Raw genomic sequence first — 17,945 nt, 5'->3', positions numbered from 1 at the left:
AGACTGAAAAGCTGTTTCCGGTTCCTCCTCCCCGCCCCCCTCCTCCTCCTCTATTCCCTGCCTCTGAAGGAATCGGTCAGCCAAGCAACAGGACTGTACTCCGAACACACAGTTAAGATTAATCCCATCTTCTCCATACAGGGTGACGTAATACACATGCTCAAAGGAAGAGTAAAATTCAATCTTCGCGTTCACTGCCTGGCCCAGAAACAGTGCCTTCAGGTCACCGACCTGTGACCGAGACCAGCCTCTGCCACCATCCCAGAGTCCGTACAAAGCGCAAGGGTATGTCACCACGGGTATTCGAAAATATTCGGGCAGCAAGTAGCGAAGGCTGTTACAACTCACTAACTCCTTCCTTCCATAGTCCACATGAAGTACCTGGGCACAGCGCTGGGGCCGGAAAGTCTCAAGCAAGAGCGCTCTGTACCAATGTCCATCCAACCCGCAGGATGCGCACGGAGAGCCCGGCTTGTCTGGGCTCTCTTCCCTCTCCTCCCAGGTGGCACTGGTATAGTTCTCATCCCCTGTCCCGGGGGAACCCCTATATATCTGGGCCATGCTCTCGGAGAGGCGGTGGACCTCCTGCGAGAGGCTGCGGAGCTGGCAGTGAATGCGGTGGGGATGGCACACCTGGGTGACCACCATGGGCTCCGTCACACCCAGCTGCAGCTGGGGGTAGAAGTAATCCAGGCCAGCCTGCTCCTGCTTGGGCGGGATTCGCGGGACGACCGGGGCCCCGGGGCCCAGGACAGCCGCGGTAGCCGAGAGGTAGCGCTTGAGCAGGGAGCGGAAAAGGCTGTCAGGCACCTGCCGGGCCAGGCCGAGCTCCTGCATCTGCTGGTATAGCTCGGGCACCTCCAGGAGGACCAGGCGGTGGAGCAACAGCACGTCCAGGACCCGTCCGTGCACCTCCTTGCCCTGCAGGTTGCTAAGGAAGTCCACGGCGCTGGCAGCCCAGTGCTGTGGTTCGGCCCCGCCCACGCCGCCGCCGCCACCCGCAGGCACCAGGCCAGCCAGCACGCAGCCCAGCACCTCCGACGGCAGGTGGAAGAACTCGCTGCGTCCAGGCGCCAGCGAGCCCGCGCCGACCGTGATGGTGCGACCCTCGTCCAGCAGGAAGACGCGGCTCTCCTGCGCCTGCCGGCTGACCACGTGGCCGCGGTGCCACAGCAGACCTGCCTGCACCAGGCACAGCTCACCCGGCGAGGCCGAGGTGCCGCCCAGCGCCCATGGGCCGTGCGCGGCCGCCGCCGCTTCCTGGATCTCCCGGCTCAGCCTCACGTACTCGTCCCGCCGCTCGCCCACCAGCCCCCAGAGCTTCACGGGGATCACCGCGGGCTGTACGTCCACGAAGGACACCCGCAGCACCAGCGAGGCCCCCGGCGTCGGCAGCCCCGGCGTCGAGCACATCTCTGCCGCGCCGCCCGGCCCGCGAAGCCCCCGCGCCGCTGGAAGGAGAGCCCCGCAGACTCGGGCTCGCAGGACACACGGACTGGGAAGGACACCTAGCCGGGCGACCCCGCCGCAACGCCGCCTTCGGGCCTCCCGGACTCGCGCTGACTGGTAAGACCCTGCGACCCGACCAACCGCCCACGGTTGCGCCGCCGCGCAGGCATTTGTAGCGCGAGGTGGCCCGGCTTCTGGCCGCGGGCGGCGGGCGGGCCTGCGTGGGCGGTGGGGCGGAACCGGGCCCCGGGGCGGCGGCGCGGACCTGTGCTGGGGGGCGCAGGAGGGGCCTCGAAGGCCGAGACGTGGCGGGATCCGGACGCCACCTGCCCTCTTCTCAGAGCGCCTTCGACTCTGGAGCACGCAGGGAGTCGGCCGGGCCTGGGGCGGCGACGAGGCCCAGACCACGCAGGGGCCTCCTTTTCGGCCGTCCGGCTGAGACCGACGAAGCCCGGCGAGCCCGGCGCGGTGCTAGCCATTGAAGAAGCGGGGAGGAGAAACGGAGGCGCCCACCGCACGTTCTGGGTGTTGGGCCGGAATTCTCGGAGGCCCTGGGCTCTCCCGCTGCGGGCCGCGCGGTGGCGCTTGCGCCCCCGGGGCAGGGCGTTGGCTGTGTGCTCTCAGCGTTGTGGCCTCGAGCAGGTCGCTGACCGTCTCTTCTATGAACCTTTTTGATCGCGTGGATGGATACAGTTGTGATAAAGGTTAAATTAAAGTATGAGAGTATATGAAGACTGTTAAATGTTTCTTTCCCCACGATTACCCGGTGTGAGTTTCTTTGCTGTTTCGTTTGCCCACTTTGCAGGCGTTTAGTCTTCATTTACGCACGGAGCTAGCACAGAACTGGGCTCAGAGAAGGAGGTAAAGAGTTTTGGAAGAAACATGACTTCCAATGCTTGCTGCATCTGCTATGGCGGAGGGCCTCTTGGCTGGACTGTCGTTCTTTTTCCCACCTAAATCTTACCAAGGTAACCCTTAGGAGACTCTGTTTGTCAACGGGAAGGGGAATGGAAAAGTGCAGGCAAACTAGGCGTAACTCCCAGAGTTACTACATTTGTGCTGAAATGTTTGTTCATTGGCGAAGTTAGGCACAGTCCTAGGGGTTTCTCATACTTTTCCACTTCACTTTTTCACATTTTGAAATGTCATCAAATTTAATAATAGATGAAATCAAGACAGTGCTTAATATAACTCTGGCCTGACAAGTGTAAATCTCAGTGTCTTCAGTCTATCCAGATTAGAGGTTGCCAGGTGCTTCCAAAGCCTCTCATGCTTGCTATGCAGTTTCACATTGTGTGGCAGTTGTCTTTGATCACTCTGTCATCCCACCAGCTTGAAAGTGCCTTGTGGCAAGAACTGTTTGTTGCATTCCTGGAGTGGAGCAGGGGGCTGAGGCAATAAATACTCGCTGAATGAATATATGAAGGAATGATTTTGATTTCTCTAGAATGTTAGACTTTTACCTGATAAACTCATCCTAGAAAACTCAGTTCAATTTTCCAAATTTTCTCTAATGTTTTACATTAATAATGGAAGAAAAATAAACATTTGGTTTAAACGCATCTGGCAAGTTCTAGCTCAAATGTCTCTTCCTCATGACTTTACTATTCCCAGGCAGAATTGATTATTCCCCCCTTTTACCTGCCTCTATTATATTATCTATCACATCTTGCAATTGTTTCCTTTTGCTCTGTTCTACCAGAGTGTGAACTTCTTGAAAGCAGGAACTCTTCTCATTTATTTTTGTATTCTCAGTGCCCCACACAGTGCTGAACTTTTGGTTAGCACACAATAAATGTTTAGCAACAACAAAAAAGGAGATAATCTGGCACTATATCCTTGATGATGGAAGGAAGGAGTTCATTATAAAATGGTCTTACTGTCATTTGGGATTGTTTGATCCAACATGGAATCATGGTTTCAACTAATCTTCTATTTCAGTTCAAGCTGTATAACCCAGCTCTTACAGAGACCACAGCGTTGTAGACAACAATCTAAGCAAATGAATTCTGTTTCCTGTTTAACTTGCCCCCCACCCTTTTTCTGTAACTCAGAGCCTCTAATGCTCAATGTCAAGGTGTATCGTGTAGCTGATGGGCTGATCGGAGCCGTTCCTCACATCCTCCCAGATATTTCCAGTGTCCTGCCTCTGCTGCAACTGGGATAGGTAGCTTTACTTTGCTCTGTCTTGCTCTGCTGCTGGACAGGGATCTTTAAAAAATCAGACCATGGCACTGTGAAGATTAAACTCCTGCTCTATATTTCCCATACTTTATTAAGCAAAATATCTTGAGTTCCATAAAAAAACTTCCGTCTTCTTTTTTTTAATTAGGGAATTCCCTGGCTGTCCAGTGGTTAGGACTCTGCACTTTCACTGCCGAGGGCCCAGGTTTGATCCCTGGCTGGGGAACTAACATCCCACAAGCCATGTGGTGCGGCGAAAAAAAATTTTTTTAATTAAAAAAATAATCCTTAATAAGACACCAGTAGTCTGAAGAAGTGGTATCAACTGTTACAAATGACTTTTATTTACAACCTCAGTGAAGCTTAATAAATTAATGATGATTTCCTAACATGAAAGCACAAAACTTCCCTCCTCTTAGGCTTTGAGGGCCTTGGCCTCAGAAAAAGTGAGAGGAAGTAATCCGATCCTTTTACAGATATTTAAGGGTTAAAAGAGAAAAGGATAAGGTGAGGGATAGAATGTTTCTGAGAGATATTTGGACACTATATTGTGAGTTATTTCAGCATTTTTTTATGAAAAAAATGAAGAGAAATTGGGCAAAACATATGAATCATTTATTCTGTGCTATCATATCTGTATATGGAGAACTCTAAGCAGAAACATGTACACTTTAGACTCTGTAGTTTCTAACCACTAATTAGCCCTGTTTAAAGATGCTTACTTAGAAAATTACTGTCTAATAAAAATTTTTAAAAAATTATTCAAGTGAGAAATACCCTGTTAAGAGAATGAAAGGACAAGCTAAAAGGAAAGACAGGGAAAAAATACTTGCAAACCACATGTTTGACAAAGGACTTGCATCTACAGTATATAAAGTACTCTCAAAACTTAACAGTAAAACAAAATTGAAAATGGGCAAAAGATATGAAGAGACATTTCACTGAAGAGGATATACAGATGGCAAGAGCAATATGAACAGATGTTCAACATCATTAGCCATTAGGGAAAAACATTAAAACCACAAGCATATATCATGACAACCTAGGATAATGACTAAACTAAAGCAACAGTGATAAATATCGACACGGAACAGAATGCGGAGAAACTAGATCATTCCGATTGCTGGTGGGAATGTAAAATGGTAGAGGCCACTTTTTAAAAACTAAATATGTACTTGCCATATGACCTAGCAATTGCACTCCTGGGCATTTATCCCAGAAAAATGAAAACTATGTCCATGCAAAAACCTCTACGTAAATGTTGATAGCAGCTATATTCCTAATAACACCAACCTGGAAACAACCCGGATGTACACTGGGTAAATGGTTAAACAAACTGTAGTACATACATGCCATGAGATATGACTCAACAATAACAAGGAAGAGTAAATGAACTCTTGACACATGGATCAACTTGGAAGGTTCTCAAGGGAATTATGATGAGTGAGAAAAAAAAAATCCCCAAAGATCACATACTGTATGAATCAATTTATATACTATTCTTGAATTAACAAAAGTACAGTGATAGAGGACAAATTAGTGGTTGCCAGGAATTAGGGATGAGGGGAGAGGGGATGAGTGGCTATAAAGGGATAGCAAGAGGGCACTGTTCTGTGTCTTGAATATGGTGGTGGTTTATATGAATTTAAGAAGGTAATAAAATTGCATAGAACCAGACACCCACACACACTTGTAAAACTGGTAAAATCTGAATCTGTGGGTTATACCAATGCCATTTTCCTGGTTTTGATTGTATACTACAGTTACTCAAGATTGGAAGATGTTATCATTGGGGAGGACTGGGTGAAAGGTGCATGGGACTTCCCTGGACATTTTTTGCAACTTTATGTGAATCTAAAATGATTTCAAAATGAAGTTTTAAAAACATCCTATGAAATTCAGATTTCAGTGTCCATAGCTAAAGTTTTATTAGAATATACACACACACACAAATAATTCAAGACTATGCCATTATACGGGGTCAATTAGAGTAGGAGGAGCAAACCAAGGAAAGTTATTTATCTGTCCTCTTCTTTCCACATCTGAAAATGGGTTTAAGACACAGACCTTATAGGAAAGTTCTGAAGCATGAGTTAAGTACAGTTAACGTGTGTGCATTGAATAAATACTTGAGATGCAAAAAACCCCATAAAAAGTCCCTGGTTCTCATTGCAGGATGACATGGACAATGTACTTTTCTAAGTTAGTTTTCTCATCTATAAAAATGGAATTATACCTGACTTTATTATGAAGATTAAATGACACAATATAGATAAAGGTCCCACCACAGCAGGCATATAACAAACTAGAGTGATTAGTAGTTAAATAAAATAAAAATGTAAAATACTTTCTTAGTTCTACTAAGTTAAAGGTTAAAAAATCTTAAATTAGATTTTTTAAAACTTAGGTTTACTGAGGCATAATTTACATAGAGTAAAACTCATTTTTTAAATTGTGTAGTTTGATGTTTTGACAAGTGTACACAATTACATATTTGTGTACAGTATACAGTGTGCATTTGTATACAATATAAATGCACATCACCACAAATGTACAAATATATATAGTTGTAAAGGTATACCACCACAGATAAAATATAAAACATTTGTATTATCCAAATAGTTTCCTAATGCTTCTTTGCAGATTATCCCCTCCCTCCATCATGGGCTCAGTTCCTGGCAACCACAGTCCCTGGCAACGTCTGTCCCTGGTAACAACTGTCCCTATCATTTTGCCGTTTCCCAAATTCATATAAATGGAACCATACAGTTTGTAGCCTCTTGTGTCTACCTCCATCATTTAGCATAATGCCTTTAAATTCATCCATGTTGTCTGTATCAATAGTTTATTTTTATGATTGAATAGTTTTTCACGTATAGACATACATTTATTCGCTAGATAATGGACTTTCAGGTTATTTCCAGTTTGGGGTGATTATCCATATAACTGTGTAAACATTCATGTACATGTTTTTGTGTTGACGTAAGTTTTCATTTCTCTTGGGTAAATACTAGGAGTAGGATTGCTGGGTCATATAGTAAATGTATGTTAACATTATAAGAAACTGTCAAATTATTTTCCAAAATACCATCATTCTACATTCCCACCAACAACATATAAACTGTTCTGCATCCTCATCAGCACTGGATATTGTCAGGCTTTTTCATTTTAGCCATTCTTGTCTGTAGTGGTATCTAATTGTGGTTTTAATTTGTAATTTTTAATGATGTTGAATATTCTTCATGTGTGTCTCTGCCATCATCTGTCTTCCTTGGTAAAGTATCTGATCAACTCCTTTGCCCATTCTTAAAGGTATTGTCACCTTATTTTTGAGTTGTAACAGTTCTTATATATTCCAGATACATGTTTTATTATCAGATATGTGTTCTGTGTATATTTTCTCTCAGTGAATGGCTTTTAATTTTCTTTTTTTTTTTTAGTTATCCATCTTATACATATCAGTGTATACATGTCAATTCCAATCTCCCAGTTAGTCACACTCCCCCTGCACCGCTCTCCCCACTTGGTGTCCATACATTTGTTCTCTGCATCTGTGTCTCAATTTCTGCCCTGCAAACCGGTTCATCTGTACCATTTTTCTAGGTTCCACATATATGCGTTAATATACGATATTTGTTTTTCTCTTTTGGACATACTTCACTCTGTACGACAGTCTCTAGATTCATCCATGTCTCTACAAATGACCCAATTTCGTTCCTTTTTATGGCTGAGTAATATTCCATTGTATATATGTACCACATCTTCTTTTTTTTTTTATTTTTTTTTATTTTTTTATTTTTTTATTTTTATTTTTTTTAACATCTTTATTGGGGTATAATTGCTTTACAATGGTGTGTTAGTTTCTGCTTTATAACAGAGTGAGTCAGTTATACATATATATATGTTCCCATATCTCTTCCCTCTTTGTCTCCCTCCCTCCCACCCTCCCTATCCCACCCCTCCAGACAGCCACAAAGAACCGAGCCGGTTTCCTGACACTTAAGAGCATCAGTAAGAGCACTTTGAACAACCAAAAGGAGTTGTCCAATTAAAATATTATCACTAAAATATATATATATTGAACAGAATAGGTTATTGTTGTTTTAATGCCTGCTGACCTGAATAGGAGAGAGCCTTTATTATTTTTCCTGCTTTGGCCTATAAAGCTATTAACTGGGGTTTTCCTCTTAGCAGTTAACAATAGCAAAGTGAAGACGGCATCTAAGCTGTGTTCAGCCCTGACTCTTTCTGGTCTTGTGGAAGTAAAAGAGGTATGTTTGTAGACGACCTTCTTTGCTGGGAATTTAAGCCTTGGGTGACTAAACCCAGTATCTCTTTTGTCAGACGATACAGAGAGAATCTGGGAGAAATAACAACCCTGAAGGTGAGGTGATCAGTGTCACTCAACTAGGAAACAAGTTGAGAAGGGCTCTGCATGGGAGAAACCAGATGCCTCGAAGGACGAAACCTCTGAAATCAATCTCCTCTGAAGAGACTCAGCTTGGGCCCATGTGGGTTGGGACATATTTTGGTCTCAGTACTAGTGGTGACCACTGAGGCATCTCTTAGTGGACACGAATCTTAGGCCTAAGTGAAGGGCAGTTGCCTGTATTTTCCTCAGCTTTTGGGTGGGAGGCTAGAATAGGTTGGAGGGGGAAATCCTTTTCTGACAATTCATTAGAAATATTAACATTAAATAGAGGTATTTATGGTTCTCCATTCTTCTCCAATGCTGAAATTTTCTTGTGTGAGAAGTGTTATACCACAATAGCTGTTATACCATTGATCTGTACATGACCTAGGGCCTCAGTTTCTTCACACCTACCCTTTCTTATTTTTCTCTTTAGTTAAAGTTCTTCCATCTTTTATTCCAAAATATGGGATGTTCATAAAAATTCAGTTAAGACTGAAGAATATAAAGTGACATCTCAGGCCTTGCTTACACTTTCCTCCCCAGCGGGAGCCACCAATACATTTTTTGGTGTGGCTGTTCGGACTTCTTTTTATGTATTTACAAGTGTGTTTTGTGTGTGTGTATACACATTTTTTAATGTAAATAAGGTCGTATGTATACAGTGTTCAGTCACTAGCTCTTTCCCCCACCTTTAGCTGTCTTTGACATTATCCATCTTAGTGTATTGACCCACTTTCTTACTAATTATGGAACGGCGTTCAGTGCTCTAGATGGACTGTGGTTTATGTAGCGGTTCCATAATTGTCGGACATAGAGGTAGCACCCCCAGCTTCTTCCCGACCTTTCCTGTCTGCTGCTTCTTCCCAAGGAACATAGAAAGCATTTCCCTCCCCCCGTGGTTCTCTTTCTCTACTGCGTATTTCATTTCTAGCATCTTTACTGTGGGCATGCTCCCCCGCCACAGGCTTCGATTCCATTCAACAGCCTCTTCAGCATGTCCGATTCATCTTGATAATCATAATCATTACAATCTCCACAATGCCTCGCACAGTGCCTTGTACCTAATAGACAGATATTTGATAAAACTCTCCAAGGGGCAGGCTCAACATAAACACGTAGACAGAAGTTACACTCCAGGGTCCTGATCAGTGAGAAACCGAACGTGTGGCACGAGGCAACGTCTGCGATCTCCTGCTGTCATGCGCTTACTGCAGACGTGAGCGTTTGACACCTGTGAGGGGGACATAGTACACCACCATACGGTAGAAAAAGCGTGGCCTAATCCTCTGATATCTTGAATTTCAGCTGCAGCGCAAGTTCTTGAGCCCCGAGGAGATTCAGTCTGTCCGAGAACACCTGGGTTACCACAGTGACAGCCTGCTCTCTGTGCAGATCACAGGAAAAAAGCCCAATTTTGAAGTGGGTTCTTCTAGTCAACTTAAGCTTTTGTTTGTTGGAAGATTTTTAATCACAGTTTCAATTTCATTACTTGTGATTGGTCTGTTCATATTTTCTATTTCTTCCTGGTTCAGCCTTGGAAGGGTATACCTTTCTAAGAATTTGTCCATTTCTTCCAGGTTGTCCATTTTATTGGCATAGAGTTGCTTGTAGTAGTCTCTTATGATGCTTTGTATTTCTGTGGTGTCTGTTGTAACTTCTCCTTTATTGATTTGAGTCTTCTCCCTTATTTTCTTGATGAGTCTGGCTAATGGTTTATCAATTTTGTTTATCTTCTCAAGGAACCAGCTTTTAGTTTTATTTACCTTTGCTATTGTTTTCTTTGTTTCTATTTCATTTATTTCTGCTCTGATATTTATGATTTCTTTCTTTATGCTAACTTTGGGTTTTGTTTGTTCTTCTTTCTCTAGTTCCTTTAGGTGTAAGGTTAGATTATTTGAGATGTTTCCTGTTTCTTAAGGTAGGCTTGTATTGCTATAAACTTCCCTCTTAGTACTACTTTTGCTGCATCCCCTAGGTTTTGGATCGTCCTGTTTTCATTGTCATTTGTCTCTACGTAGTTTTTGCTTTTCTCTTTGATTTCTTCAGTGATCTCTTGGTTATTTAGTAATATATTGTTTAGCCTCCATGTGTTTGTATTTTTTACGTTTTTTCCCTGTAATTGATTTCTAATCTCATAGCATTGTGGTCAGAAAAGATGCTTGATATGATTTCAAATTTCTTAAATTTACTGAGGCTTGAACCAAGATGTGATCTCTCCTGGAGAATGTTCCATGCGCACTTGAGAAGAAAGTGTAATCTGCAGCTTTTCATGGAGTGTCCTATAAATATCAATTAAATCTATCTGGTCTATTGTGTCATTTAAAGCTTCTGTTTCCTTATTAATTATCTGTTTGGATGATCTGTCCACTGGTGTAAGTTAGATGTTAAAGTCCCCCACTATTATTGTATTACTGTTGCTTTCCTCTTTTGTAGCTGTTAGCAGTTGCCTAATGTATTGAGGTGCTCCTATGTTGGGTACATATATATTTATAATTGTTATATCTTCTTCTTGAATTGATCCCTTGATCATTATGTAGTGTCCTTTCTTGTGTCTTGAAACATTCTTTATTTTAAAGTCTATTTTATCAGATATGAGTATTGCTACTCCAGCTTTCTTTTGATTTCCATTTGCATGGAATATCTTTATCCATCCCCTCACTTTCAGTCTGTATGTGTCCCTAGGTCTGAAGTGGGTCTCTTGTAGACAGCATATACACGGGTCTTGTTTCTGTATCCATTCAGAGAGCCTGTGTCTTTTGGTTGGAGTATTTAATCCATTCACGTTTAAGGTAATTATCGATATGTATGTTCCTATTACCATTTTCTTATTTGTTTTGGGTTTGTTTGTGTAGGTCCCTTTCTTCTCTTGTGTTTCCCACTTAGAGAGTTCCTTTAGCATTTGTTGTAGAGCTGGTTTAGTGGGGCTGAATTCTCTTAGCATTTGCTTGTCTGTAAACCTTTTGATTTCTCCATCAAATCTGAATGAGATCATTGCTGGGTAGAGTAATCTTGGCTGTAGGTTCTTCCCTTTCATCACTTTAAATATGTCATGCCACTCCCTTCTGGCTTGTGGAGTTTCTGCTGAGAAATCAGCTGTTAACCTTATGGGAGTTCCCTTGTATGCTATTTGTCATTTTTCCCTTGCTACTTTCAATAATTGTTCTTTGTCTTTAATTTTTGCCTGTTTGATTACTGTGTGTCTTGGCGTGTTTCTCCTTGGGTTTAGCCTGTATGGGACTCTCTGTGCTTCCTGGACTTGGGTAGCTATTTCCTTTCCCATGTTAGGGACGTTTTCAACTATAATCTCTTCAGATATTTTCTTGGGTCCTTTCTCTCTCTCTTGTCCTTCTGGGACCCCTATAATGTGAGTGTCATTGCGTTTAATGTTGTCCCAGAGATCTCTTAGGCTGTTTTCGTTTCTTTTCATTCTTTTTTCTTCATTCTGTACCACAGCGGTGAATTCCACCTTTCTGTCTTCTAGGTCACTTATCCGTTCTTCTGCCTCAGTTATTCTGCTATTGAGTCCTTCTAGTGTAGTTTTCATTTAGTTATTGTATTGTTCATCTCTGTTTGTTTGTTCTTTAATTCTTCTAGGTCTCTGTTAAACATTTCTTGCATCTTCTCGATCTTCGCCTCCACCCTTTTTCCAAGGTCCTGGATCATCTTCACTATCATTATTCTGAATTCTTTTTCTGGAAAGTTGCCTATCTCCACTTCATTTAGTTGTTTTTCTGAAGTTTTATCTTGTTCCTTAATCTGGTACATAGCCCTGTGCTTTTTCATCTTGTCTATCTTTCTGTGAATGTGTTTTTTGTTCCACAGGGCACAGGATTGTATTTCTTCTTGCTTCTGCTGTCTGCCCTCTGGTGGATGAGGCTATCTAAGAGGCTTGTGCAAGTTTCCTGATGGGAGGGACTGGTGGTGGGTAGAGCTGGCTGTTGCTCTGGTGGGCAGAGCTCAGTAAAACTTTAATCTGCTTGTCTGCTGATGGGTGGGGCTGGGTTCCCTCCCTGTTGGTTGTTTGGGCTGAGGTGACCCAACACTGGAGCCTACCTGGGCTCTTTGGTGGGGCTAATGTCAGACTCCTGGAGGGCTCACGCCAAGGAGCATGTCCCAGAACTTCTTCTGCCAGTGTCCTTGTTCTCATGGTGAGACACAGCCACCCCCTCCCTCTCTAGGAGACCCTCCAACACTAGCAGGTAGTTCTGGTTCAGTCTCCTATGGGGTCACTGCTCCTTCCCCTGGGCCCCAATGCACACACTACTCCGTGTGTGCCCTCCAAGAGTGGAGTCTCTGCTTCCCCTAGTCCTGTCGAAGTCCTGTAATCAAATCCCGCTAGCCCTCAAAGTCTGATCCTCTAGGAATTCCTCCTCCCATTTCTGGACCCCCAGCTTGGGAAGCCTGACGTGGGGCTCACAACCTTCACTCCAGTGGGTGGACTTCTGTGGTATAAGTGTTCTCCAGTCTGTGAGTCACCCACCCAGCTGTTAATGGGATTTGATTTTATTGTGATTGCGCCCCTCCTGCCATCTTATTGTGGCTTCTCCTTTGTCTTTGAATATGGGGTATCTTTTTTGGTGAGTTATAGTGTCTTCCTGTCAATGATTGTTCAGCAGTTAGTTGTGATTGTGGTGCTCTTGCAAGAGGGAGTGAGAGGACGTCCTTCTACTCCGCCATCTTGAACCAATCCCCTCCGGCTTGTAATTTTCTTAATAGTGTCTTTTGAAGAAAAAAGTTTGTAATTTTGATGAAGTCAAGTTATTTACATACTGTTTTCTAGGTGGTAGTTTTTGAGTCCCAAGAAATCTTTGCCCAAACTAAGGTTAAAAAAACAAAAATAAAAAAACACCTCCAAGCTTTCCTCTAGGAGTTTTAAAATTTTAGCTTTTGTTTTTAGGTCTATGATCCATGTTGATTTAATTTTGACTATGCTGTGAGAGAAGGATTAAGGGTTTTGTTTTATTTTTGCATGTGGATATCTAATTGTTCTAGTGCCATTTGTAGCAGAGTATACTTTCCTAATTAAATTACCTTGGCACTTTTGCCAAATATTAATTGACCATATGCGAGTGGGTCTATTCCTTGACTCTCTATTCTGTATCTGTCTTTTATGTCAATATCACACAGTCTTGATTATTATCCAAACTGCTTAAAAGTCAGATTGGAAATTAAGTAGTGCTAATCCTTCAACTTTATTCTTTTTCCTCAAAATTGTTTTGGCTATTCAAGGTCTTTGCTTTTCCATATTTATTTTAGAATACACTTGTCAGAGGACTTCTCTGGTGGTGCAGTGGTTAAGAATCCACCTGTCAGTGCAGGGGACACAGGTTCGATCCCTGGTCTGGGAAGGTCCCACATGCCGTGGAGCAACTAAGTCCATACATCACAACTACTGAGCCTGTGCTCTAGAGCCTGCGAGCCACAACTACTAAGCCCACATGCTGCAACTACTGAAGCCCGTGTGCTCTAGAGCCCACACACTGCAACTACTGAGCCCACATCCTGCAATTCCTGAAGCCTGCATGCCTAGAGCCCATGCTGCACAAGAGAAGCCACTGCAATGAGAAGCCCATGCACTGCAACAAAGAGTATCCCCCACTTGCCAGAACTAGAGAAAGCCTGCGTGCAGCAACAAAGACCCATTGCAGCCAAAAAAAAAAAAAAAATACACTTGTCAGTTTCTGAAAAAAAATCCTGTTGGGATTTTTATTAGGATTGCATTGTAGATAGAGATCAATTTGAGAATTGACTGCTGAGCAATATTGAGTTTTCCAGTCCATTGACATGGTTTATCTTTCCGTTAATTGAAGTCTTCTTTAGTTTCTCTCAGCACTGTTTTATAGTTTTCAGTGAACAAGTCTTGCATATAGTTTGTTAGATTAATCCCTAAGTTTTGCATGTTTTTTGATGTTATTGTAAATGACACTGATTTTTAAAAATTTTAGTTTCCAATTTTCAGTGCTAGTATATAGCAGTATATTTATATTTTTGTATATCAACCTTGTATCTGGTGATTTTCTAAGACTCACTTAATTCTAGTAGGCTTTTTTATAGACTCCTTGGGAATCTGCACAATTCTACACAGTTATATCATCTATGAATAAGGGCAGTTTTATGTCTTCCTTTCCAATATAAATACCCGTTATTTCTCTTTCTTGCCTCATTATATTATATTCTCCTTCTTGCCTCATTATAACTCCAGTACAGTTTTGACTAGAAATGGTGAGAATTGATATTCTTGTTCCTGATTTAGGGAGAAAGCCTTCTGTTTTTCACTAGCATTATGTTAGCTGTAGGTTTCACTTAGATCCCTTTCATCAGGTTGAGGACGTTCCATTCTGCTCCTAGTTTGCTGAGAGCTCTTATTATGAAAGGATATTGAGTTTTATCATATACCATTTCCCATTCTGTGAGATAAATTTTGTTTGTTAATAAGTTGAATTATATTGATTGATTTTTGAATGCTGAACTAACCTTGTATTCCTGGGATAAACCCCACTTAGGTATGATGTATTATCCTTTTTATAATGCTGAATTCAATTTGCTAATATTTTTTCACATCTGTATTCATGGGTTTTTTACTTTTTCCAGATTTTTTTCTATCATAGTAAGATATACATAAAACTTACCACTTTAACCATTTTTAAGTGTACAGTTCAGTGACATTAATTACATTCACATTGTTGTGCAATGGTCACCACTATCCATCTCCAGAGCTTTTTATCATCCCAGACTGAAACACTGTACCAATTAAATACTAACTTCTCATTCTCCCTTATTCCAGCCCTGGTAGCCACTATTCTGCTCTCTGTTTCTATGAATTTGATTATTCTAGGTATCTCATATAAGTAGAATCATATAATACATGCTAATTTGTGTCTGGTTTATTTCACTCAGCATAAAGTTTTCAAGATTTATCCATGTCATAGCGTGTCTCAGAATTTCCTTCCTATTTTAAGGATGAATAGTATCCCATTGTATGTATATACCACATTTTGTTTATCCATTCATACATTCATCTGGCAGTGGACATTTAGATAGTTTCCACCTTTTATTTATATGAAAATGCTGCTATGAATATTGGTGTACAAATATCTGTTCAAGTCTCTGCTCTCAATTTTTTGGTTTATATCTAGACAAGGAACTGTTGGATCATATGATAATTCTATGTTTAATTTTTTGAGGAAACCACATACCGTCTTGTATAGCAGTTGTGTCATTTTATTTTTTCACCAGCAATGCACAAGGGTTCCAATTTCCCCACATCTTCACCAACACTTGGTGTTTTTTGTGTTTTTAATAATAGCCATCCTAATGGGTGTAAAGTGGTGCTCATTGATTTTTTTTGCATCTATATTCCTAAGAGATATTGGTCTGTAGTTTTCTTTTTTATAAATGGGTTTAAGTATTTCGGACTGTAAGTAAACAAATGAGAAGTCAAGGATGTCCTGAGGTTTCCTGGCTGCAGCACGAGGTGTGTAGCACAAGAGAGACTCCTGGAAGCAGAGTACATTGTAAAGGGCGGTGAGAAAGGACTGGAACAAAAACTACTGATTAAATATTGTTAAGTTTGAGCTCGCAAGGACTGTGGGCCATCCTGGTGAAGAGATAAAGTTGGCAATTGAGAAAACATGAGTAAAGCTGGATAAGTGAGTAAGGACCAGAAACACAGACGATGGTAACATCTACCATCTACTGACTGCCTATTATGTGTTTGGGAATTACCAGCCCAAGTGTAGTAGCTAAAGTCACAGAAATGTGTGGCTCCTCCCAGAGAAAGAGTGAACTTTGAGAAGAGGGCCAAGAACAGAACCTTGAAGAACCAAAATTTAAGGACTTGGCAGCAAAGAAACAGCCAATAGAGACTGATAAGGAGAAACAAAAATATAAGTGACAGGAGGGAGTGGTATCATGGTAATCAAAGCAGAATATGATGTCAGAAAAGAAGGGACTAATTTTTCAACATTTAGCTAATTTCAGTTTTATTTTCGTCTTTTACCTGTAGCCAGTGAGCATGTCCATCACTGTAACTATTAGTTACCCATCCTTTTTAGTCAGAGCAGAACTGGATTAATAAGCAGAACTGGATTAATAGGGAGTACCCATAAAATAAAATTTATAGCGACAAGGTATAGGTGTTATTTTTGCTAATGTAAGTATTTCAAGTCTGACATTCTAAATTAAGGTACTTTCTATTTCAATTCTGAAAAGTAAAGATTAAGATTTAAAAACCATCTCTAAAATTTGTTATCATCATTTTAACTCAAAAACACACCAGGACAAAACCACACTAGGACAAAACAAAACCCTTGACAACTCATTAGGCATTTTAAAACATTTATTTTAAAAATCAGATGATGCACTATATTTACTCACATATATTCCTGTTTGTTACCAGTTATTTTCAGCAAACAGACATCTTTAAGCATCTTCATCTGCTTTTATCAAACCTTCAAAGTGGATCCTGCTGCTGTTGACAATCACAGCAGCCTGTTGGGGGTAAAGTATGGGGAGAGAAAAAAGTCACGTATTCCTCAGGATTCATAAATAACAAAACACTCGAGTGGGTAAAATGTACATACAGATAGTGATATAATTTTCATATACACTCTAAAATGAATAATATAAACTCATCACATATTTATTAACTGTTAATTGGCTAACCAAATATTTTGTATTATTTTAAACTATCAAATTCTAGATTTTTGTAGAATAGCTATTAAACTGATGAATACTTATTTAAAATTATAAAAATTACATATGTTTAAAGACACAGGTCTTTTGAAAATGCAGTTAAGCACTGCACATGGTAAAGAATCTCTTGAAATTGAGTGTTACTGACCCGACACAATTATTCTGAAGGTAAGAGGAAAACAACATATGGCATAATCACGGGTACATAAATGTTTCTTTTTCTTTCCACCCCTAAAAATCTCTGAATTCAACAAATACCTTCTAATTGACTTCTGTGTGAAGTTTCAAACAGAAACAGAGATGTATTGCATGACCCTTGCTTGCGAGAGTTCATTTGTATAGGGAGGCAGACACACATCCATGCAGACAGACAGACATCCACAGAAGAAGCAATGGGAGCATGGAGGTGTTGGAGATGTTCAAGTCTTCAGAGATCATTCTAGATGTTAAAGTAGGACTTCCCCAGTGAAGGTGAAGATGAATGGGTGGTAGTGTCGGGAGGAAAGCTCGGCGGAGAGCACAGAATGAACACTGCCTGGGAAGCATCCATGTAAAGAGCATCTCCAGAGAAATAAGTGGGACGATGAATTTGCAAGGTGGTAAGGTGCAGGTACCGAGTAATATGCAAAGCTTAGAAAAATGGGTTGAGAGGGTCTTGTATATAGTGTCAAAGATTTTAATTTTTCTTGTGTGTGCGAAGGAGTAATTGAAGGTGAAAGGCAGGGTGACGTGTCCAGGGTCGCCTGAAGGAAGAGAACTCTGCTACACTGAAGGAAGGATTTCCAGCCACATAAAAAGTTTGTGTTCTGCTATAAGGCCTGAATAAAACTTTCCTCATCCTAAAACACGAGAAATTCATTAAATCCAGGAAAAACAAATCCCAATAAGTTTTTCAATCCTATATTTTTTTCACATGACATTCATATAATGGCTCTCTTCGAGTACATGCAAGTTACGATTCTAGAGTTCAGTCACTTCATCTTATAAAGAAATGGACATCAAGAGAAGAGAAGTGAAGGGACTTGATCATAGTTACACTACTTTGTCAGGAGGAGAACCCAAAATAGGATAAAGGCCTTGAGAATCCATGTTCAGCCTTTCCTCCACATTACCTGGCATTCAATAATGTATATTTGTGGGCCTCCCTGGTGGCGCAGTGGTTGAGAGTCCGCCTGCCGATGCAGGGGACGCGGGTTCGTGCCCC

The 17,945-nt window shown here is 41.5% G+C and overlaps 1 protein-coding gene across 2 annotated transcripts in view; it reads right to left on the bottom strand.

Annotated features, from left to right (window-relative positions):
- The window catches only part of TDRD6 (tudor domain containing 6), a 12,557-nt gene extending 11,144 nt beyond the window's left edge, over positions 1 to 1,413 (bottom strand). For both annotated transcript variants that reach the window (XM_007451902.1, XM_007451903.1), the window contains exon 1: positions 2 to 1,413. In XM_007451902.1, coding sequence (XP_007451964.1) covers positions 2 to 1,413 — 1,412 coding nt within the window. The remainder of the gene's footprint in view (position 1) is intronic.
- Between the last annotated feature and the right edge of the window lie 16,532 nt (positions 1,414 to 17,945).

The sequence above is a fragment of the Lipotes vexillifer genome, unplaced genomic scaffold (genome assembly GCF_000442215.2).
Source record: "Lipotes vexillifer unplaced genomic scaffold, Lipotes_vexillifer_v1.1 scaffold147, whole genome shotgun sequence".
Classification (NCBI taxonomy): domain Eukaryota; kingdom Metazoa; phylum Chordata; class Mammalia; order Artiodactyla; family Lipotidae; genus Lipotes; species Lipotes vexillifer.
The sequence above is the reverse complement of the archived record's forward strand: the minus strand, read 5'-3'. Positions and strand labels throughout refer to the sequence as shown.